General features: G+C 32.5%; 2 protein-coding genes across 5 annotated transcripts; both read right to left on the bottom strand.

The window, feature by feature from the left end:
• Positions 1 to 823: 823 nt before the first annotated feature.
• On the bottom strand, positions 824 to 6510 carry LOC102622140 (hypothetical protein). 4 transcript variants are annotated; one of them, XM_052435119.1, is made up of 4 exons: positions 4861 to 6510; positions 3191 to 3284; positions 2894 to 2945; positions 824 to 1281 (listed from the first exon to the last, which is right to left on the bottom strand). In XM_052435119.1, the coding sequence occupies exon 1, from the start codon at positions 5891 to 5893 to the stop codon at positions 4925 to 4927; it is 969 nt and encodes a 322-aa protein (XP_052291079.1). In that variant the 5' UTR covers positions 5894 to 6510; the 3' UTR covers positions 824 to 1281; positions 2894 to 2945; positions 3191 to 3284; positions 4861 to 4924. The 4 variants fall into 4 exon arrangements, with proteins under 4 accessions (XP_052291079.1, XP_015381275.1, XP_006493652.1 ...); XM_015525789.3 differs by lacking the exon at positions 2894 to 2945; XM_006493589.4 differs by lacking the exons at positions 2894 to 2945; positions 3191 to 3284 and having other exon boundaries at positions 4861 to 6504.
• A 6334-nt stretch (positions 6511 to 12844) lies between these two features.
• On the bottom strand, positions 12845 to 16320 carry LOC102630222 (putative receptor-like protein kinase At3g47110). Its single transcript, XM_006493613.4, has 2 exons — positions 13613 to 16320; positions 12845 to 13495 (listed from the first exon to the last, which is right to left on the bottom strand). Exons 1-2 carry the CDS (start codon positions 16212 to 16214, stop codon positions 13140 to 13142), a joined length of 2958 nt encoding a protein of 985 aa, XP_006493676.3. The 5' UTR covers positions 16215 to 16320; the 3' UTR covers positions 12845 to 13139.
• Between the last annotated feature and the right edge of the window lie 8233 nt (positions 16321 to 24553).

Genomic DNA, 24553 nt, shown 5'->3' with positions numbered 1-24553 from the left:
TAAATTTTGATATAATAATTCAAAAGAAAAAAAAAATGCACCACGCGTAACACAGCCCATTGGACACCTTTTTAAGATTTAAAATTGAACCAATCAAAAAGCTCTTCAAAAATATAAAAATTAAACATATAATTTTCAGTAGGTCCTGTTGTCCACAAGACGGGAATATATATCAATTAACAAGCAAAGTGCCCTGCCAACCAGGTGCCCTCCACTTTATTAGGTTCTTATGCCACGAGTTAAGGTGTCGTTGTACAAAACTTATAATAAAATAATTTGATACTTTTGCTTCATATGGAATCCTCAGATATCCTAAGTAAATGTTTGCAATTATTAATTAGGCAAGTTAATAATTACTTTTGAACTAATTCACCATATCGTTCGGAGAGGAATGTCACTTTATTCCCTCTCAAATATATTTTATTTACCACTTAGGTTCTTAATAAAATTTCAATATCCTATTTCACCTATAGTGTTAAACTTGCAGTAAAAAAAAAAAAGAAAGAAAAAAAACACAATGTTTAAGAATAAATATGACCTTTTAACTATTGAACCAACTAATTTAATTGACAGCGACCTCAGATAATCAAATTTAATGTGAAAAAATCGATTCACATTACGATTACGATGTTTTTCTTGTTACTCACGCAACACCTAAACATTAAAACCGACATCGAAAATGGATCAAAATATCATTTTCACCCATTGTTAAAACATTTTCAGAATTCAAATTGAAGCTTACCCACAAATCACATCTAGAGAGACTAATAAATTCTTCTCATACACAGTGACCCGGAAAATTAAATTACCAACCACCGACAGGTAGAAACTAAATATATGCCATATCCTAAATTTATTATCAGAAATTAATTAAGTGGCACAATTATTCATTTCCGAGAGATTCTTCTCGGAAAATGACATGCTAACAACAATATATTTATTGCAAAATTAGCCACACCTAATAAACTTGTTGAAGTTTTGATCGATCATCAATCAGAAAACCTGAATCCATCAAGTCTTCACTTGTTGTAGTTGCAAAGGTTTCATCGATCGATTGGCTGCTCACCACCGGAAATGGCTTTATCACCAATACTTAATTATTATATATACACTTACTGGTATTTATAGTCAGCCGAATAATGCTTGCTTTATATATATTTATATTTTATATACACTTTTTTTTTTCCTTTTTTGTCTAGACTTGTCCATCGTCTTAATCAGCATTTTGCTCCTTCCCCTGCCAGATCTCGCTCAAAAACTGCTTTAATTAATAATAAGAACCTGTCACAGGAACAATTTTTTTTAATATATACACAATCTAACTTATAAGAGTGAACATGACAATATTTTTATCACCTAATCAACATTGAAATCAATCAAATTATCTGGTTTCTTTTTGTGTGTGGGTGCGCCTGTGAAAGCATGCCTATTTGAACAAAAAGAACTTGTATATAGAACAACCGAGAGTACTTTATCATAAAGAAGTACTTATCAATTCAATGTTTGTTCAAATTACACTACAAATATTTTTCTAATATATGACATCTATTTTTTTCAGTACACCATCACAAATCTACTTACTATTACAACTGAAAATCTATCCAAACCTCACAAATTAATAACTTTGTGATGATATAATCTGAATATTTTAACTCAAAATAAGTTGAATTACTCCAAAATATATATTTAGGAAAAATAAATCAATCAATATTAATTCACACATCGGACGCAGCCCAAAATAACTTTCCATTGTATTTTATGTATACAAAATATCTATTCCATTCAATCATAATAAAAGATACCACAACAGGACATAAGACAAGCTGAAAAGACTTTCGTGATATATGCCCAACAAAGGAAAAAAAGAAAATTCCAAGTGTTTCTTTAATGAAAAAGCTTCGCAATTCAATAGTCATGACTCATGAGTTAAATCTCCAGATAAAGTTGGCACGTCAGGATTTTTCCTTTTGTAAGAAAGTGACTGAGCCACAACTAGAGGCATTATTGACCCTTTCATTTTTATATACATACATATAGACATGCAGTGCTGAAGTTTGGTAAAACATTCAAAAAACCTAGTGGTTGTGGTCCAAAACTTTTTGATATGATATATAATATACCATATTGTAACATATTATTTCTGAAAATTACATACAAAAAAGAAATTGTTAACTCAGTTGCCATGCATGCATGACGTAAAAGTGGTAATTTTAAGTAATAGCTATGCTTGACGTAAATTGTTTTACATTAATTTTATAAACAATAAACATAATTATAATACTGATGAAAACGACATTATTCTAATCATATAACCACAGAGATAAATATCAACACAATTTCATTGTCAGTAAGTCTAGCAACATAGATCATATTGCAAGATCAAGTCACTAAAAGAAGGCTAAAGTTTCCGATTTCAAATTGTTAGCTGGCAAGATTTGATTGGACTACTTGAAGGTCAGTAGGTGTAATCCCATATGATAATCAGCATATCACTGGAAAACTAGAATCAGCTTTTTCTTATTGTTTAACAGTTATCCGTCAAAGACTTTAAATTGATCTAGGTTACAATTTGTGTAACTTACAGTCCATACAAAAATCATGCGGGGCTCACTGTTAGTTACTACTTTTTGTATGTTTTTGAATTGGATGTAAGTTACAGCCGGCTGTAACTTAGCAATTACCTTAGATTAAATGCATCTATAACCATCTAGATCAAAACCATCTGCAGATCAGCCCCATATTTTCAAAGAAAGGTGCACCCCTTTTTTTAATTATTTTATGATACGTACTCATAAAATATTTACCAGGACCTGCTTAATTATATTAAAGTCCATCTATACCCACTTGAATCGTAAGTAGCTCATGAGTCTACTCTAAAGAGAGAGGTTTCTACCCTAGTTGATTGAAAGTCCACTTCATCGTGTACGTAGACTTGAATCTTCAACCTAAAAGACGAAGTGAAAAAGTGATAAATACTTAGCCAGGTGGCAGATTTTCAAGAAAAGGTGTAATTTTTTTTTTAATGGAACCTATGAAATATTAAGATGTCATGAGTTCTTTAATATCTACAAATTCGCTACGTGATGACAAAATGGTTTCATATGATGATGATTGTCAAACCAAGTTTAATATATGTTAATGTTAGTCCTTAATGTGTAATAAGAAAAAGTTTTTAGATCAAATGATTTACCAGAAGATGATGCAAAGCCTAAGTCTCATGTTCCAAGCACTAAGTAGTCCTTTTTTGTCTCCACCAACTTCCTAATCTATTTCTTGCTCTCCTTCTAATAAAAGCAACAATAGCATCAAATGTATACTAGTGTATATATATTTGATTAGTGCCAAGACCAATAATTATAGTTCTAATGTACTACAAGAAAGTAATTAAACAACGACAATATAAGAAAAGAGTATTGCATCAATTGGAATGTGTTGAGGATAATTAAAGGTTCGCTATTAAGCATGTGAATTGAAAAATGCATGAGAAAAGAAGCACAATAGAGATTTGGACAAACAAGAAGGCACGTAAAGGATAGTGCGTGAGGAAAAACCTTGTGCCACAAGCAATCATAGAGATTAAGAGAACTAGTATACATGAAAGGAGAATAAGGAAACTGTTTGGGTCCACTATTATGAATGTGATTTTATTATCTAATTATCTAAATTTTTATTTTATTAAATAGTATATAATTAGATACCTTTTATTAAATAGAACGATCACCACTACTTAAACGGTAATAGGGTCATTTATTAGGACAACATGAATTTTAGATGATAGAAGTCCACCAAGCATTAGGATTTAGAGACTTTGTATATCATAAACTTCATAGTATATTAATTTCAGGAATAGGAGATATACATTGTACGGTAGGAGAAACATAAGGAAGTTTTATATCAACGAGTTTTAGATAGTTTTGAATATAGCTAGTGTTTTGTCATTGTGCAGTAAGAGAAAGGCAAGGAAGTTTTAGACCAATGAGATTTAGATAGTTTTGGAACTAGCTAGAGTGTTTGTATATATCATAGGAAAGAATGTTAGACTTGTTCTGTATAGTATATAGATTACATATTGATGTTTTAAGAATTTTTTTGGAAGGAAAAGCATCTTTTTATTGGTTAAATAAATAGTTAATTACAAATTAGTAGTGATTTAACTGAAGAAAAGATGTTACCTTCTACACCTAATTAAACAGCGAGTAAACACCATTTGCTTGTGTCATACGTTATTCAAGTTTACACAGACACATGTATATATATAGTAGTAATATAGATAAACATCAACTTTGTTCTAGAAAGCATAAGATACCACCATATATAACAAGCCAACTGCAAGATAAGGACACGTGTCCCAACTCCCAACACCCCTATCTTACCTGGCAAGAAAGAACACAAAACAGCACATCAGTGTTATTAATCAAACAAAGAGTACATGTTGGGTGGGAAATCTAGTGAATGTATTATAAAATTTAAAGCTGATTCATTACATAGTTTTTTTTTGCAGTAGTTATGTTCTGCGTTGTGTAGTATCAAAAGACCCTCCACCTGTCCCTTCTTGTCTTTGCTGTCATTCTGGTTTGTTGCTTTATGTGTTTTCGTTTTCGTTTTCGTTTTCGCTTCTTGTTTCTTGTTTCTTGTTTTCGCTTTCATTTGCCCCCTCCCACTCAATAGATATAGCTAATGCTATGTTGCCAACCTAGCACACTTCTTTAGAAATATTTAGACTTTTAGAGGATCCTATTCCTCCTTAAGCCACGACTATTTTTACCGTGTAGTGTTTTGCTATCTACCCATATATTATAATTTAACCACATAGTTCAGTATATACATATACAATTGGCAAAATATATATTCTCATGTTACCTGATTATTTTACTCGTTGATTTGAAACTTCATTTGATGAAGTTTTTTTTCTGATTTTCTTATATCAACGGCCCAAACTGAGGGCAGCTTCAACGTCGAGTCTCCATGCAAACCCTCCACCGTCCATTCTGAACGCATCACACGGTACCATCTTCGAGTACTTCTCATTCTGCCACGTGTACTGCAGCCTCACTTGACTCGCAAACAACGAGTAATCCAAACTCGGCAACTTCTCTTTAAGGACCAACCAAACCATTATCTCTATCTCCGGCCAGCAGCCGTCGCCATTCACCGCCATCTTCTTGTAAGCTTTGTTAACCCACAGAACCCGGTTAAAACCATCTGATATGAACCCTGGACACGTGTCCTTATCAAGATCAGTCTTCACTCCCTCAACGTCCAAACAACGTCCTAATATATCCATGCATGTGTCTGCAGTCACGCTCTCCACAGTCACCCAAGATTCCACCACCGTCCTCCGACGAACTTCCACCACCGTCTGATCTGACACACCAAACCCACCCCCACCAACACCGTTGATCATCAAATCTTTCCCCTTCATGTTTAGCCAGATAGCAGCAGCAGCCCTCAGATCCTGACGATTATCGTCAACTTTTGAACCCATCATCAAATCAGGATCATTCTTGCTAACATTATTATTGCACCAAGAAAACGACTCTTGATCTTTCGTAGTAGGTCTCTCAGGCAACAACTGTAGCGTCGTAACAACGTTAACGTTCTTGTTTAATCCATCTTCTTCTTCTTCATCATGATCATTATTAATATTATTATTATTATTATTCTTTCTCTTGTACCCATTATTTTTGCGAACCCGAACGTACTTTCTCTTAGATCTTTTGCTAGTAAACCTATCAACTAACAAGTTACCTGAAACGGTGCCGCTTGACACGGGTTTCGGTGCAATCGGACGGAATCTGAGCATTGTACGATTGATTATCTCGTTATCACTATTCTGCACACCACCGGCGTATCTTAGCATGCACCACCCTTCTTTAGCCTTACCACCGTCCATATCATGAACCGGTGCCGGAGATACCCCTCTTGTCTCCTCTTTTACTTTCTTCTTTTTTTCTTTTTTTTTGGAAACGAAAAAACTACACACACACACACACACTCTCTCTACCCCCGAGATAATTCAGGCGATAATCTTAGAAGCAGTACAGGGTCATTTGGTGAAAAACCAACACGTGTCTAGGGCTAACATTTGAAACAGTGGTACAACCTGATTGGTCGATTTTTTTTCCTACTCTCACGCGGGTCCCACTCAAAAAGTAGTGTAGCCTGCGTAATTGATCGTTGGGGAGCTGACCCCACGGCTTCAGCCAATCGGAAGCTACAGCGTGTTCAGCACTGCCGAAAGGTGGGAACACGTGTCCTTTACCTAGAGAATAAAGGGGGAAAAAGGACAAAAACATATTTAGGCAGGTTCGAGATAGTTCACACGTGGTTCATTTCGATTAGCACAGAACATGTAAAATTTGGTTCGCAACAGCCGAGACCACTTTTTATAAACTCCTTCCACGCTCTTTCCGGCAAGTGAACAACGCCACGTCTCTGAGTGTTCGTTGATGTTTGTGAACCACGTTCTTGCGTGAGAGTGGGGATTGGCAATACTCTCATGAAGACACGATGGTACGATGAGGACGCGTGGATGGTCTGATGGAGACGTGGATTTATTGCGAGATTTTGCAGCGTCATTAGATTTTGAAAGGAGGATGGATTATTTGCGTCTCGTTTCGTCAAAAGCTTTTGTTATTATCCAATCCCATCTCATGAATTAAAGCCCTAATCATTCGTTTTATGCTTTTACAAAATTATTAACAATACCAGTTTCAAGAAGAGCAAATTTTTCGTAGTAAAATTACATAAAACTTTAATTTGAAGTTGCTACCGTATGTGATCAACTACGGAATTTTGAGATATTGTATCTTATAATTTGGACATCGTTCAATGATGTCATCAAAATATGAGCTCTATTAAATAATTAAAAATTTAATAAAATTTGAATATTTAATGTTTTATATTATAGAATATGATACACACACTTACTTTTTTTTAAACTCCTTCTACTCTCCAAATTTGAAAACAGTCGTAAAAAATATGTATTTTAAAAAAATTATTTGATTGATTGTTTTCAAATTTGGAGTGCCAACTAACAGGGAGTGGCTGGTCTTAGAGTCTTAGAGAGAGGGCGAGTAGTTTAAACGCCGTCGTTTAGGTTAAGTGTTTTCTTCTATATCCATGCAATTCCTCCACAGTTGTTTCACGTGAATCACGTCCGTACAGCTCATAGCCTTCTTTTGTTTCTTTGACATGCACGCGTATTGTCACCCTCGACACCCCACTGTTCCTTCTGAGTTCTGACGCAATCACACCCGTCCAATCTTGTCCGCTTGAATGTTGAAGCACATGGGGTTGTGGGCCCTCCCCATCACAGCCGTACGATCAAAATCAGCTTTTCCTTCTCTCAAAGACCTGTAACAAAGCAAAGCATCAGTGCGTCGCCACCTCTCCATCTCTTGAAACTTATTTTCGAATTTCTCCTCTCTCTCTCTCTCTCTCTAGTCTCTATTATTCTTTCCTCGACTGCGAAGGGAAGGATAATCATATCGGTAACAGTAACGATCAGCAAGTGCTGGCTGCTTATGGAGGGGCCACGTGTTCAGACCAAAACTTTGAATATGATGATCGCAACAACAGCTGAGGGGTTTAATTTTGGTGGGGCCGCATCAAAAGAAGATCAAGATTTGAGGGTTACACGATAGGTCGACGAAGTCGCCAATGAGAGAAGAGAAGGTGGCGGCAAATCCTTCGAAAGATTCTTTATCAAACGTGGCGGGCTCCTACTGGATGGAAGTGGATTGTTGCTTTTCTAGTGGGGCAGATGGGGAGTGGAATCGAGAAAAGTGCGTACGTGTCTTGATGAATGACGAGTTCGTTCTGTTTATGTCTTTGTTGACCCACACTCGCTTTCCTGGCTCGTGGCTCACAATTTTTCCAGCATTTGAGAATGACAAAATAGACGGAACGAGGTTAGTCAACTGTCTGTGCCAAATTTCCAAATAGTTTTGTAAAATATTTTTGAACTTTCAATATTTTTTTAACAAAATATTAAAAAAATACAATTTTTCTTTATTATTATAGACAGCAAAAACAAATCGAAGACGTGGAAGAATTTTATTTTTAGATCGGTTGTGTCGCTGTTCTCATCTTTAATTATGGTGGAATACTTGAAAGATATAAATAATTAAAAGGGGGTACTGGGGTTATTCAATTATTGCAACCGCTCAAAAGTAGTCTCTCACAAAAGTGGTTTTTTTTTTTTTTAATATTCATGTAAAAGGGAAATTTACAAAAATTGCCATAAAAATTTTGTGTTTTTCAACTTTAACCCCCCAAAATTTTTTCTATCATAACTAGCCAAATACCCTATATTTGGACTACATTACCCTCGTCACTTTCATCAAATTTACAAAGGCATGCCACTTGTTCAATTCCAGCAAAAGTAAATATAGATTTTCCTCAACAACTTAACAAACCTTTATCACTCTCAACAAACTTCATCATTCTCGATAAATCAATTGCATAATCGAATATATAATTATCAATGTGAGAGCTTCTTAAAATTAATTTATGCTCTTATACAATGTAAACCTTTAATCTATTAATTTTATCAACTAAATTCGAAATTAAAGTGGGTTTTGTTGTAAATATTGTTATTTTTCATTTATAAAACAATGTGATTTGTTAAAGTACTTAGATTGAGTTGAAAAATGAAGAAAAACCATTGAAAACACAGAAAAATCGGGCAAAAAACGAAGTTCAGAACAAGTGAGATATGCAAGTGGGACAGGTGCATGTCTCACATAAACGCACTGCATTTATGTGCGACAGGCACCTGTCCCACTGCCTGCCGCACATAAACTCACGGATTTTATGGAGTACATGATTTTGAATTTGATTTGTCTCGTCGTAAGCTTCGAAACGGTATATTATACGCCTAAAACGGACATATATAGCTCAAGTTATGGCTTTTGAAACATAAATGAATTTGGTGAGACAGGCAAGTGGGATAGGTGCTGCGTTTATGTGCGACAGGCACCTGTCCCACTGCCTGCCGCACATAAACCCACGGATTTTATAGAGTACATGATTTTGGATTTGATTTGTCTCGTCGTAAGCTTCGAAACGGTATATTATACGCCTAAAACGGACATATATAGCTCAAGTTATGGCTTTCGAAACATATATGAAATTTAGTGAGACATGCACATGTCCCACTTGCCTGTCTCACTAAATTTCATATATGTTTCGAAAGCCATAACTTGAGCTATATATGTCCGTTTTAGGCGTATAATATACCGTTTCGAAGCTTACGACGAGACAAATCAAATCCAAAATCATGTACTCTATAAAATCCGTGGGTTTATGTGCGGCAGGCAGTGGGACAGGTGCCTGTCGCACATAAACGCAGCACCTATCCCACTTGCCTGTCTCACCAAATTCATTTATGTTTCAAAAGCCATAACTTGAGCTATATATGTCCGTTTTAGGCGTATAATATACCGTTTCGAAGCTTACGACGAGACAAATCAAATTCAAAATCATGTACTCCATAAAATCCGTGAGTTTATGTGCGGCAGGCAATGGGACAGGTGCCTGTCGCACATAAATGCAGTGCGTTTATGTGAGACATGCACCTGTCCCACTTGCATGTCTCACTTGTTCTGAACTTCGTTTTTTGCCCGATTTTTCTGTGTTTTCAATGGTTTTTCTTCATTTTTCAACTCAATCTAAGTACTTTAACAAATCACATTGTTTTATAAATGAAAAATAACAATATTTACAACAAAACCCACTTTAATTTCGAATTTAGTTGATAAAATTAATAGATTAAAGGTTTACATTATATAAGAGCATAAACTAATTTTAAGAAGCTCTCACATTGATAATTATATATTTGATTATGCAATTGATTTATCGAGAATGATGAAGTTTGTTAAGAGTGATGAAGGTTTGTTTATGGCCATTTTTGTAAATTTCCCCATGTAAAATTAATACATATCGTCTTTTTTTCTCTAAATTTTAATTTAATTAAAACAACGTTAACCCTCCTATGAAGATACTCCAAAGCACTCCGTTTCAATTTTAAACTACTTTTTTTTTTATTACAACTTTCTTAAAGTATCGCGTTCATTAATTAATTAATTGGTTGGTGATTGTTAGTGAACAGTTTTTTTTTTTTCGGGGGGTGGGTGGTTTAAATTAAAGAATTAATATATATATCTCTGTGTTAACATATATTCAAGTTGTAAAATGGCTTGTAAATTGGTGCGGCTGCAAATCGTGGCTTTGGCAAGATCGGAGAGATTTTAAACCAAGAAGAGGGATCTTGATGGGACATAACTGGTTCCCCCTCTCAAAATGTTCTATTGGTGGAGGTTTTTTATCCAATGATTCAGTGTTGTATTTAATTGTTCAATTATTATTCAATGCTTTGGTACTAACGATTCTGTGTCGGTTTCTAAAAAACAAAAGTTTACAATTTGTAGGTATTTTTTAAGTGTTGAAGTTTAGTAGTTTTTAAATTAATAGTTATAAAATAAAAATTAATAATACGTAATAGATGTAATTTTTAAATAATAATTTTAATAAAATTTAAAAATATATAATAAATTATTTATTATATAAGTTTAAAATTAAATATATTTATCTTTTAAGATATAATAATAATTATTTATTATGTACTTTAATAATATAATTTTACTGTTTAATCTTAATATCAAACGGACCTATAAAAAAAGATTTCAATAATTATTGATGAACCAAAATCTCTCTCAATATATATATAAAAGTGGTGATATTTTACTTTTTTTTATATCTCTTAGCATCCCCCAATAATTAATGTTATTTTAGTTCCTATATTGTCCCTAGATAAAATTACTAAAATAGATATATCTCTTTGTTAATCTTTCCTTCCAATAAACTTCCAATCCCTCAATTAGTAGATCTTTAGCAATTGGTAGCCGACCATAAAAAGGAGTGTCTGTTTGGTTGCTTGAAACTTAAGCGGGCAAATGTTACACCAAGCTGACAATGTACGCCTATTAATAGGCCTTGCCATTGCCATGACTACGGCCATCGTCGACATGAGGAACACTAAACTGATCAACATTGAACCCTTTTTGGTTGATGGCGAGCACCCAGCGCTTAAAGAAATATTCAATTATGCTTGGATTAGAATATGGTTATGGAGTAGAGTTTTGGAGTTAAATTCGGTGAAGTGTGTGAAAAATAATAACAAGGATAAATTGGGGATTATATGGGCTATATTGAGAGAAAAATTATTTATTTTATTTTTTAAAATTTTGGATGGGTTAATTGATAAATGGTGATTAGTGAGATTTTTTAAGAGGGTTAGATATCACCACTGTACACACACACTAGAAACTCCTTAACATTTTTGTAGATTTGAAGTTTGTTGTCCCAAAATTCTTTGCATTAGGCTGAGGCGGAGCCCATGAACATTATGGGTCAGACCTTGGACATTAATAATTGGCCCAAAAAGAAGGCAAATCCAAGAGCTCATCGTGTGGGAAGAGCTTTAGAATAATTAGGGGAACTGGGAACCTAAGGACTACACGGTCTACACCTGTCCGGATACCTCTTAACACCACTGTTCTTTATTAACCCATTAAAATATTTTAAAAATTATAAAATTCTTTTAATACCTCTATCAATAAAAAAAAATCCTTAGTTAAAATTTATTAGTGTAAGTCACATTCTCTAAATTTTTTTATTATTAAACTCTATTTTAACAAAATGATTTTTTTCATTAAAAAAAACAATGGTTTTCTTCTCTTCATTGTAGCAACTGTTGGATTTCTTCCACTAAAAGATAATCTTTTTTATTTTTAAAATGTTAGATTTTTGAAGGAAAAAAAATTATTTGACTTTTGAGTGGGAATTTAATTAGAAATTGTCTTATTATATAATTTTAATAAAGGTAAAAATTGTGAAACAATTAAAGGGATTTTAAAAGTACTTGGAGGGATGTCAATAGTCCCACTTGAAGCAAAAATATATTTTAATTGCTTTATTATTTTTGCCACTTTTGTATCTTTTGGGAAGATTAAACTTTCTTCAGTAAACAAACTAGACAAAATTTGCATTCCAGTTAAGCTACTTATTGTTGAATCAATGTAAGCAGTTTGCCTTCTAAATTGACAAAAAATAACTCTAAGGATTGCCATCAATTTAGAAATTATCGCCAACACAATATAAAATGCAAAATGCAAAACCAACAAAAGAACCAAACTTTCCATTAAATTCCAAAATGATTTACATACCCATTTCTAGGGGAAAAATAAAAATAAAAATGTTAATAGCTATTTCAAAATGCTTTTAATTTACGTTTGCTTTGTCTGTGTTTATCATTTTACGTAATTAAAATTTGTAATCATAAAGTAGTTTCACTAATTTACAAATTCTCATTTTCAGCTGTTTTTATACTGGGCAAAGAAGGTGGTCAATGCCTATTTAGATATGTTTGCTTGGTAATTCTTGGGATGTTTCACTTTATTTATTTTGCTAAAGAGTATTGTCAACAAATCATAGGTATAATTTTGAGTAAAATTTTCGAAATTCTAATTTAAAAAATTAAAATTATGAATATTTTGTTTGTGGAAAACCAACAAAGGTATTTTTGGAAATTCATATTTTCAAGTAGAGCAATTTTGGCAGCGTAGCTTACAAAATCTAATTTTTAAATAATCAACTTGTAGAAAAGTTACACTAACTTGCTTATAAAATTCAACAAAAAAATCTTGTTATTTGAGAACTAGATTCTTTGATAATTATATTTAAAGTGTGTTTGGTGACACCTTTTGGCGTAAGAATGTTAAATAATTATTCACTTTTTGGCAAACTAACACAATCCCAAACATGCTCTAATAGATAATATATAAATAATGTGAATTAATTTTCTTTACATAGCTAGTAAGACATATCTCAATTTGACAACTATACATAAGCTTTATTTTGTTCTAATTTTATGTGATTGTAATCAAAACAAGTCATTGATACATTTCCATGGCAATTCTTGTGATGTTTCATTTTGTTTCATATGCTCAAAAGCGTGATACCGGGTATATCCAGCAGCTCGCAAAGAGCAACTGTAAGAGGACTTTTAACAAACATCTGGAATGCAAATCCCAGATCTAACAAATGAAAAAGAAAAAAAAAATCATTATTTTACATCAAACCAACCTGCCAACAAGAGTCTGCCTCGCAGCACATAACTTCGCCAAAACATCTCTCATCTCCATTCGCTCAATTGGAGATTCCATTGAGCATGCAACGCCAATTCTAATGACAGTAACCAAGCACTCCTCGACTTTAGCTCTTCTGCGTCCATCGCTCCAAGCTAACAGCAGTGAAGGATCAACCGTCTCCATCACTTTTTCCGGCAAAGCCATCTTGCAAAATTCATGGAGAGTCAAGCCTCCCTGGAACATGCAATTCGTTGGTCGCCTTCTAGTAAACATCTCAAGCAACATAACTCCCAAGCTGTATACATCTCCGGTTACGGAAGCTTCGCTGCCCATGCCATACTCTAAACATGGCAGATTTAACATCTTAGCTATGCTATATGATCAGTGTTGACATCTAGTAAATGAATAAAACATTTGCAAAGATAAATCATTGAATATCAGTCATAAAAAAGACTTGCCTGGAGGAACGTAGCCAACAGTTCCTTTTATCCCAATTGAGCTTGATTGAGTTTCCATCGAAGTATCAAATGGGCGAGCGAATAGAAATCTTGCAAGCCCAAAGTCACTCACATGGGCAACCATGTCATGATCAAGCAGAACGTTGCTTGGTTTTAGATCTCCATGAACGATTGGGGGTTGACAATGGTGGTGAAGATACTCGATTGCAGAGGCCATATCAATGGCTATGTTAAGTCTTTGAATAAGACTTAAATCGCACACTTCGGGTTGACCGTTACTTTGGTGTAGCCACTCCTCTAAACTTCCATTTTGCATGTATTCATAAACAAGAGCTTTGAAATCAGCCCCTTTGAAATCTATGCTAGAGCAAACAGTGATGATTTTGATGAGATTTCGATGGCGGGTATTTCTTAACACTTCACATTCAGCTACAAAACTCTTCAAGGCCCCTTTTTGCATAAGATTAAGGATCTTCACCGCAACAAATGTTCCATTTTCACCCAAAATCCCTTTATACACAGAGCCAAAACTTCCTTGACCAATCATGTTTGATGATGAAAATTCATTAGTTGCCTCACTCAACTCTGAATAAGAAACCATTGGAAAGTATTGCTCCATCGGCACCGAAATAGAAGATTCTTGTTTTGATCTCCTTCTTCGAGCATAAACAATAATAAAGCATGTTGATAAGATCAAACATGACACTATCATTGGAATCCCCACTTTACCGAGACGAAGGACAGTTGATTTTCTCGATCTTTTAGAGGGACAGGATGGTAAATGTAATTCATTTGAACCTCCACAAAGCTTTCCATTCCCTGTAAGTTGCACTCTTGTTTTATTGCTGAAAACTCCTTTTGTTGGTACTTCGCCATCAAAATGATTGTATGAGAGATTCAAGTATTCCAAGAAAGATAAATTTTCAAGAAATTCTGGAATCTGACCAGACAAATTGTTGCAAGAAAGATCTAACTCTTTAATGCTTTTCAAGGATCTCAAAGAAAGAGGAATACTTCCCCTAAATGAATTGCCTTGCATATGAAAAATTTCTAAGCCTGTACAACCAGTTAGAGTAACAGGAATCTCACCAGAGAACTGATTACCAGATATATACAATGCAACGAGATTCTTTAAGTTGCCCACTTCTAGAGGAAGAGAGCCGTTGAGATGGTTATTACCCAGATCTAGGAAACGTGAAAGAGTTGTTATGGTGAGAATTTGCTGGGGCACAGCACCAATGAGCTTATTGTCAGAGAGGTTCAAGGATACCAAATTCTTGCAATTTCCTAGAGAAGGGGGTATGTTGCCTTGCAAGTGATTAGAACTCAAAAAAAGATCGGTCATAAGTGTTAAATTTCCTAGAGATGAGGGAATGTTACCTTGTAAAAAGTTTGAGCTTAGGCCTATTGCCTGTAAGTTTCTAAGCTGACCAATTTCACGAGGTATATTTCCAGTTAGTTGGTTAAACTCTATACCAAGTAAATTTAGATTGACAAGGTTTCCTATCCCAGAAGGTATGGTTCCAGATATTTGATTAACTCCCATGTAGATGTCGGTCATTGTTGTGGAAAGGTTGGCTATAGAATGTGGCAGAACTCCTCCAAGCCTATTTTCCTCGAAAGCAAGAACTTTCAATTTGCTGCAGTTGGTTAGAATGGTTACAAAATCAAGATCATTCGCTCCTCCGCTTCCCAGATTATTTATTCCCAAATCTAGAGACCATAAATTTTTAAGTCTACCAAAAATAATCGACACTTTTCCTGTAAAATAATTTATGGGAAGGTCAATTATCTCAATATTCGAAGCATTGGAGAATGACTCTGGTATAGAACCTGAAAAATAGTTATCCCCAATTGCAAATACTTGAAGGTTTGGAAGAGTTACACCTATGTCTAGTGGTAAATTTCCAGTGAATCCATTTACGTCGAGGAGAATATTTTCAAGTGAAGACATGTTATAAAGTGAAGGAGGAACTGTGCCAGAGAATTGATTTTCCCCTACATGGAGATAAATTATTGAAAGATTCCCAATGGAAGCTGGAAGCATTCCTGTTAGATGATTGCGAGCAAGGGAAATATGCTCAAGCTTCAACCAGCTATAGCCAATATCTTCTGGAATTTCTCCCACAAGGTTGTTTCTATAGGCAACAAAGGACAAGAGGTTAGAGCAACTGGACAGATTGGTTGGTATTTTACCTGAAAATGAATTGTTAGCTAGCATTAGAGTTTCAAGCCTGAATAGGAAACCAATTTCTTTCGGAATTTCACCATGAAAGTTGTTGGTTGCGAGGTTGATATACCTGAGGAAGCTGAGATTCCCAACATATGGAGATAAGGAGCCACCTATGTTTTGGTGTCTCAGATCTAACTCAGTTACCCTTTGATGCCGATGACCACACGTCACGCCTGCCCATTGGCACAAGTTTATAGAATTATTCCATGAATTTGTAACTCCTAATGGATCATGAAGCTGCGACTTTATTGCAAGCAATGCAAGGCGATCTGTCTCGTTTGTATGGGCAGAAAAGCTTTGAGAATGAAGCAACAAGCTGAAGCTGAATATGAAAGTGGCAAGGCAGGTAATGGAAATGGAATTAAGCATGTCTGGAGAGTTTGATGATAAGAGTAATGTAATGTGAGTGGTATGGATGATAGTTTGAAGTTCATGTGATGGGTTTTTAAAGCAGAAAATATGAATGCAGGTTTCCAGGTTGGTTTAGTCTTTTGAGAGTGATATCAGACTACATTGCATTGTGTCATTAACAAAATTATTCAAGTCCATGACTAACCGAGAAAGTGTACCTGTCCACGTCAACTCATCAACAAAATCCCAATTCAAAACTGTCGTGCAGCAGTGGCTCCGCCATTCCCACCTATTCAAATTATAAATTGGAAAATCCGAAAAAGATACTGATTTCGGACAAATGGTCAGTCCAAAAAATCAAGGAAAAAAATTTAAATTATAAATTTGCCACCATTGAATTAATTAAGTACATTAAATTTAAATTCAAAATTTACTTTAAAATCATACAAACATTTACTTGTTAGTATGAATTTTTGTTGTACTCACACTGGATAATAACAATCTTGCAGATTGTCTCACAATTTAGGTTTGGTTTACTCGGGTTTTACTTGGTGGCAGGAGCCTCCTCAAAAAGATTCGTGGCTTTCTATCTCAAGATACAAATAGATTTCTAGAATATCATTTCTATTAGTTAGTTTTTTTTTTTTATATATATTTTCTGGTATATGCACACTGAGATTTTGTTTTTCTTTCAAATCATCATTGGTAATTGACTTATGACTATTGCCATTTTTCAAGAAAGACAAACACTTCTCTAAAATTCATTTATCCAGATGATTTTCTTTTACAATGTCACAGACTAGTTAATTCATGTTCATACTTTTGAGTTCCATGCTCAAAACAATTAAGCTTGAAATCAAATGATCTACTTTGTTTTCCTTCATTGCATTTGCATGTGAGAATCAAACCAAAAGATATTTTCTTTTGAATTGAAATCAACGGTTGAATTTTTCTTTGCCAGCAGCATCGACACGACAAAGGGCAAATATGTTAATGGACAAATTTGACTGGGGTTGATGGATTCCTTGAGAGCTATTCTTTCTTGAGTTAAAAAAAAAAATTATTATTACTATTAACTATTATTACGTACGAGTACACTCAATTCACGTCCATCGTTTCTTGTTCTTGCAGATGCAACAGGAGTCGAAGATATAAGTCCGTCCATCTCGGAAAACAAGTTAGGTGCAATTGCTCCGGCATCGTTATTAACGAGGTCTCGCAAAATCAAATCTTAAGTAAACTAATTAAAGCTTTACTTTGATTATATATATATATATATATATATAGAGAGAGAGAGAGAGAGAGAAATGTTCCAGTCCGGAATTTTAAAGTACGGGAAAGTCCGGGAAAGCCTTAAGCCTTTAAAACCATGCGGTTTTAAGGGTTTCCCGAACTTTCCCGTACTTTAAAATCCCTGACCAGAAAACTACTAATATATATATATGGCAGCTAATTAGTTAAGGATAAATATTCAACAATAATTCTTTACTCGTTTCTCGTATATAGCAACTTTTACAGCCTGAAATGGGTGGAATTATTGAATTTGTTTAAAATGAGTCCTTTCTAGCATGTTTAATTTTATTTCGTGGTGGAAGATGCATGTAGGTTCGATATTTTCTCCGTTTGAGAGCTATTCTTTCTTGAGTTTTAAAAATATACAATAGAATGACATTTAGTATCGCTTTTCGCACTGTGCGAAGGGGTATTAGAGCTTTCTGTGTGCAAGTAGAGCTTTTCTGACCATTAACCACCCTCCATACACAAAAAAAAAAAAATATATTTGTCTGGAAAAAAAAAAAGAAAAAAAATCTGAAAAGTCAAGTGAGACGGTTGAAATATTCAATTTCTTCCTAACATCTTCCACAATTTGGTCAACCAGGTGCGCCTCGGACCTACAAGATGAGAAGACGAAAAGCAATGAGATAAATTGGATTAATTAAGCCCGAAACACCGATAATAATAATAATAATTGTAAATATTTTACTCACACATTTAACTCACAAATAGAAAAAGCAATCCAGAAGAATAACATCTAAATTCCTTTTTATTTTTCTGTTTTGATATAAAAGGAATTTCATCTAATAGTGACTGCATTTAAAAACTTGGGAATAGATAATAAGTGTACTTAAAACTACAGAGCAAAAATAATAACAATAATAATAAAATATTAGATGATCTATAAAATTAAGCAAAACTAGAGCTTCAAAGTTGAACACATTTGTAGAAGGCACACGGTTGGATCATCAACAGAATTACCTTCGCAATTTTCAAGTGTATATATTAGTTTTTATTTATATTAATTTCACAAATGTTATGACATTTGTTATTTACATCCACACCGTATACAATTTAAATTTTAAATGTCTTTACTACAAGTTTTAGATGAAATAAAATGAAAAAAATAAAAGTAGAAATGGGGAATGAGGAGGGAATGTGGATTTCACTAAATCAACGTCCCCTCCCTAAATAAGATATTGGATATTAAATTATCTCCGTCCATTTCCTAAATAAAAAAAATTAAATATAAAACTGCCATCCAAATGTTAGTTGATTTTATCATCTATCGATAATATGATAAAATGAGCTTTATTACCATTTATGTGTTTAATTTATCTTAGAATCAAAATCAGAATGAATTAAATTATAACCAATTGCTATAAAAGCATTCATTAATTTTTATCATAATTATTATTTTATATTTTAATTATTGTTATTGTTATTATTATTCAAAAATTAATTATTAATAATAATTATCGTTAATTATTATTATTATTAATAATTTAACGAAAAAATTATTATTAATTATTGTTAATAGATTAATTAATTATAATACTTTTTATTCTTGTTATTAATAATAACAATAATAATCTATTTAAAAAATATAATTATATTTATGATTATAATAGAATAATAGTTACAATTATAATTCATTTGATAATAATTATGTTTTTTAATTAAATGAAGGTTATTTTGGGAATTTAAAATTATAGGGGGCGAATTCGTACTCTAGAGTTTAAATAAAATAAAATTAAGTGTAAGGGACTAAATGAAATTTTACAATCCAAAAAATTTTATAATGCTTATCAATAAATTATAAATAATAAAGAGTGTAGGGGCCTGGATGAAGTTTTACAGGCTGGCCGTAAGTTTAAGGCGGACCCAAAAGGAAATGATACGATACCTCCAAATTTGACCATACAGCATGTGCAAGGCAAGGATGCTTAATATAAGATTTTATATACATATAAAATCTAATCCAATTATTAAATTTTATTAAAATTTAAAAAAATTATTAAGTGATAATCCATATATATATTCTAGAAATGAGTAATAATTCTTGTCTTTTAATTTAATGGAGAAAATGGAAAGAAATTTGGAGAGGACTAAAGAGAACAATGAATAATAAAATTTCAGAAAAATGACAATTTTGTTACTACTTTTTAACGAGTTAACATTATTTTTGCCATCAGAATAAATAATTATCACATACAACATGCCGATTTGTAACAAAACCACCTCATATGACACCTAAATATCACATCCTCTCAGTAAATTCTTTCAAAATATTTTTTAAAACTTTTTTTCCCCCTTTTTTAAGGTGGGTGTGTGGGGTTTAGGTGGAATTTAATATTCGTTGAGTGCATCATTTTCTCACATTTTATTCTTACCAATGATTGCGGAGATAGTGGTGTCAAATCAATTTCTATAGTGGTGTCAAATCTATTTCTTTACAAACAATCCAGCTCTAGAATCCAAGTTTTCCATTAGCTCCACTTTCTTTTGTCGGCCACCGTCTCTTCATTATAAAAAGGGTAATTTTTAAAAATCTCTCTTGAAATTTGGGTTTGTTGCAAGTAGATGGCGAGAATTAATTTATTTATAATAAATTCTCTACTATCAGTTAATTTTAATATTGACCGTTAGTTGACCGTGCAAAGACAATATTACCCTTAACAATAGTTTGTAAACGAAATAACTAAAAATAAATAAAATTATTGGCTATTTTACCATCTTTAAATTATTGATATTTTCTTAAAGTTCCCATAAAAAATATAAAATTAAAAACTTGAAAATTTCTCTTTAAATTTTTTATATTTCCTTAAAGTTCTTACAAGAAAGATAAAATAAAAAACTTAAAAATAAAATAGTCATAATCTTTACCTATGATATTATAAATCTTTGGAATTGACAAGTATAAAATTATCAAAAAATAGGGTTTGTGCTTTTTGTGCCAACAATTTTGGTTTTTTTTTAGTTATTTTTGTTTACAAACTATTATTAAGGGTAATATTGTCTTTTCAATGTCAACTAACGGTCAATGTTAAAATTAACTGACGGTGGGAGATTGTTTACAAATAAATCAATTCTCGCCATCTACTTGCAACAAGTCCAAACCTCAGGGGAGGTTTTTAAAAATCACCCTTATAAAAATTAATCACCAACGCCAGGGAATTTCCCATTTTATAAAATTTATTTCTTCTACCCTCAACACCCATTTTAATTTTAATTTTTTTTCTGCCGAATGACTCATTTTTCTGACAGACACCCTTATTTCCTTAACTCTTCTTGGCTCATATATTTTGTTCTATGAAGACATGAGAGCATTGAAAAAGAATCTTTGACAGTAGTTCTGTGGGAGATTGACAAGGATTGTGTCCGCTAGTAAAATACTTTTTCATGAGGGTGAAAATGGCTTTTTGTTATAGGAAAGTATGCTTTTAATTAAAGATTAATAATCACCAATAATATAATACCACACACAGGTGTAAATATTTTAACTGATGAATGGATGAGTTGGTTTAATTAATTAGCACCTGGACGCCGAACAGCTTGTTCTTCAAATTAATCTTAAATAAAGACCTACAGCGGTAATCATTGTATTCTTTTCTTTTTTCTTTCTATTTTACCATTCAGAGTCTTCAATCTTAATTGTTTTAACTTCTATTTGAATAAATAAATAAAAAATTGGTGATCACGGTTGGAAAGTTGCCTTTTAATGTCGCCGTTGCCGTCGATTGACACGACCAGCACGTGCCAGAAAGCAAATCAAATTCTCTTAAAAGCAAATGATATAGTACTCTCGGAATACTTGTCTCTCTGTTAATAAATCCCACGTAAAAAAATCTCATCATCTGTAAATTGAATTCTCTCAAAACCTTTTTTTTAAAAAAACTTATTTATTTATTTATTTTTACGGGGGGGTATGGGGTTTAGGTGGAATTTCAACATTCGCTGATTGTACCATTTCTCTAATTTTATATTTTCTTCCCTTTGGCTGACGAGATTGGTGCCAAATCAATTTCTTTACAAAAATCGAGCTTTAGAATCTTTCTAGTAGCTCCCCACTTTCTTTTGACGGCCACTCGTCGCGAGCCGCTCGAAGTTTTCCGAAAAGAAAGTTAGACTGGCGCCCCAAGGTGCGCTTAGAAGCGAGTAGAGGTGCGTTAAGTAATTGTCCGCCCAAGTCCCCAAGTCCAAGGTGTGTTAGCTTGGCCTGATTTTCAGAATTTTTCGCCACAATTAAATTACTGTCAAAACTACTACAAATTATCTCTAGTATCAAAGTTTTGATCTAATAAGTTCATTAGATTTTATTTAATTGAGTTTTTTTTTTTCACTTTATGTTATTTTATGTGTTATTCTAAAAAATAAGAGGTAATTAAAACTTATGTCTATTTATTTATTATATAATAAAATAATACGTTAATAATTAAATTTACCAAACGCATGTACACTGCTTTTTAAACCCAGAGCAGCCTTAACAATACAGTTTACCAAAGGGTAAAAGCTTGTTTAGTCCCTATATTATGAGGTTAGTGTCCATTTAGTCCATGTATTTTTAAAAACACCTTAAAACGTCCCTGCTACTAAATATTGACACTCATTCCATTATTTTTTATTATTTTTAACTTGTTTTTACAATATTACACTTTTATAATAATGTTTCTTTTTTGGATATTAATAAAAAATTAAATTATCAAATAAAATAAAATAAAAATAAAAAAAGTATATATTAATTTTTGTGGAAGCTCACGTATGTCTAAAAAATCAATATCGTAAAAAATTACATTATCAATTTTTTTAGAAAATTTAATATTTTAACTCAAGAGTGTGTTCCACAAAAATTAATATATATATTTTATTTTATTTTATTTTTTGGTGTTAAACTGGTAATTTATTTTTTTCTTTTTAATAATTTCTAAAAAATTTATTATAAAAGGGCAATTTATAAAAATAAGTTAAAAGGAACAAAAGATAATGGCAAAAGTGTCAATAATTTAATGGTAGGGATGATTTGAGGTATTTTTAAAAATATAGGGACTAAACAGACACTAACTTCAAAATATAAGGACTAAACGAGCTTTTACCCGTTTACCAAATACCAGGCTGCTTCTTTAGTGATCAGCTTATTACATCCGCAAAGTAAAATCAGCAATTGAAATTTCAAACTCACCCTATGTGTGAAAATGTCGGCTTTGCATGTGTAGGATAGCTATAGGATGGTCCCAGTTGATGTTTGACTGCATTTAGCTTGAAATGGATGCAGTGCGTAGGACGCTTTCAGCTCCAGTAAAAGATTTATTGATTCCTTTCATATAACACAAGAGAGACATTTAAATGTTGGACATTTTAAGAGTAAGGATTTCTCATCGACATTTCCTCCATAAGCTTACTCAACATCCTTGAAATTAATTACATCATTTTAAATATAACAACTGAGATTTGGTTATGAGATAATTTGTGGGGGTTGTAAGAGCTCCACTCTAAATCTTATAAAAAGTTATAACAGTTAGCCATTCTAGTTCTTTCCTTCTAAAATCTATGCCTCATGCTTTTAAACGTATCTTAACAAATTGTATACAATAAGGGCAGATAATAGCAAGGGTGGCTTAGGCCTACTAAATCTACTTGCTACCCGTCATAATCAGTTCATTAAATTACCTTGTTTCTTCATCTCAAAAGTCAAAACTAACGTATGAGATGAGCCAAAGCGTTGCCCTAGCTTTTGAATCTTTTGCCGCTTATTTGGGGTGTACATTTTTTTGTGGAGAGTTGGCGAATGGCGTGGCATGACGGGGGCGATGACCGCCCGCAATTGTCAACATAATAATAATAAAAGCCTTTTACTCTCTTTTTTTTTAATTATTTTTATTACTCGAATGATTTTTTTTTTCAAAGTGACCTTCTTGATGAATTGAATCTAAATACTAAAGTCTTTTGTTAACACACGTTTGTGTCTAATGCAAAAACATTATTATGGGGAAATTTGATGACGTTATATAGTTTTTAAAATAATACTATCAATTGTATTATAAAAATAATAATTATAAAATAAATTAGTTAGACGTTCGGTAAAATTTATTTTTAAAAGTGATATGAGTTTTAAAAGCAATCATATATATTGAATAAATCATATTAATAACTATTATAATAATACAAATAACAAAAATGAACATAATATTTAATAAAATTTATTTACACATTTATGAACATATATATATATATATATATATTAATGGAAAACTTAAAATAAATATTTTTATTTTATTAATTTTTTTTATATTGCCATCTCAATATAATTGGCAATAATAATAGTCTAACTAAATTTAATGATTTTATTTCTTAATTGAATAAGGATGATTTTAAATATTTATAATACATGTGAGGATGGATATATATAAAATTATATTAAATACAAAATTGATTCTCAAAAATAAATTTTGAAAAGGAGTGATGGTATTTGAACACCTAATTTCTCTCACCTGCTCCTAATAATTACTTTAATGTAAATTTCCATTTTATTCTTATATGAAATTACTAAAAAAGATAAATACGCTTTAAGTACCCACAATTGACAATACAAATAATTTTTTTTTTTGCAAGAACAGAGCTATTCAATCAATTTTGTCTTGTCTTTACATTATGATATTCTAATTTTTTCAAATTATTTAAATTCTCAAACTACCTCTGTTATCTAGTTTGTAGTAAGGAAGAAGAAGTCGAAATAGCTGGAAACTCATGAATGATGACGATGAACTGGTACCCCCACCCCCACTGCATAATTTGTTAGCCATAAAGATTGTGGGATTTACCAAAAAGAAAATAACCCAACAAAAATGGTTTCAATGTAAAGAAAAATATTTATTCGTCAAATACCAGCTTTATGTATCCAATGGCTAAGAGGAGAAATCAGGAGGAGGATAATTCATTGGTGTTGGAGATCTGCCAAAGGTTTAATTTTAATTTTTTTAGGGAATTATGTTTAATTTTCAAAATATGATTAAAATCAACAACTAGATTTTGGAAGTTTTAAATGATGGGGAGTATAAAAAGAATTTAAAAAAAAATGATAACAA

Source organism: Citrus sinensis, chromosome 2, assembly GCF_022201045.2.
Source record: "Citrus sinensis cultivar Valencia sweet orange chromosome 2, DVS_A1.0, whole genome shotgun sequence".
Classification (NCBI taxonomy): domain Eukaryota; kingdom Viridiplantae; phylum Streptophyta; class Magnoliopsida; order Sapindales; family Rutaceae; genus Citrus; species Citrus sinensis.
This window is presented reverse-complemented; position numbering and strand designations above follow the sequence as displayed.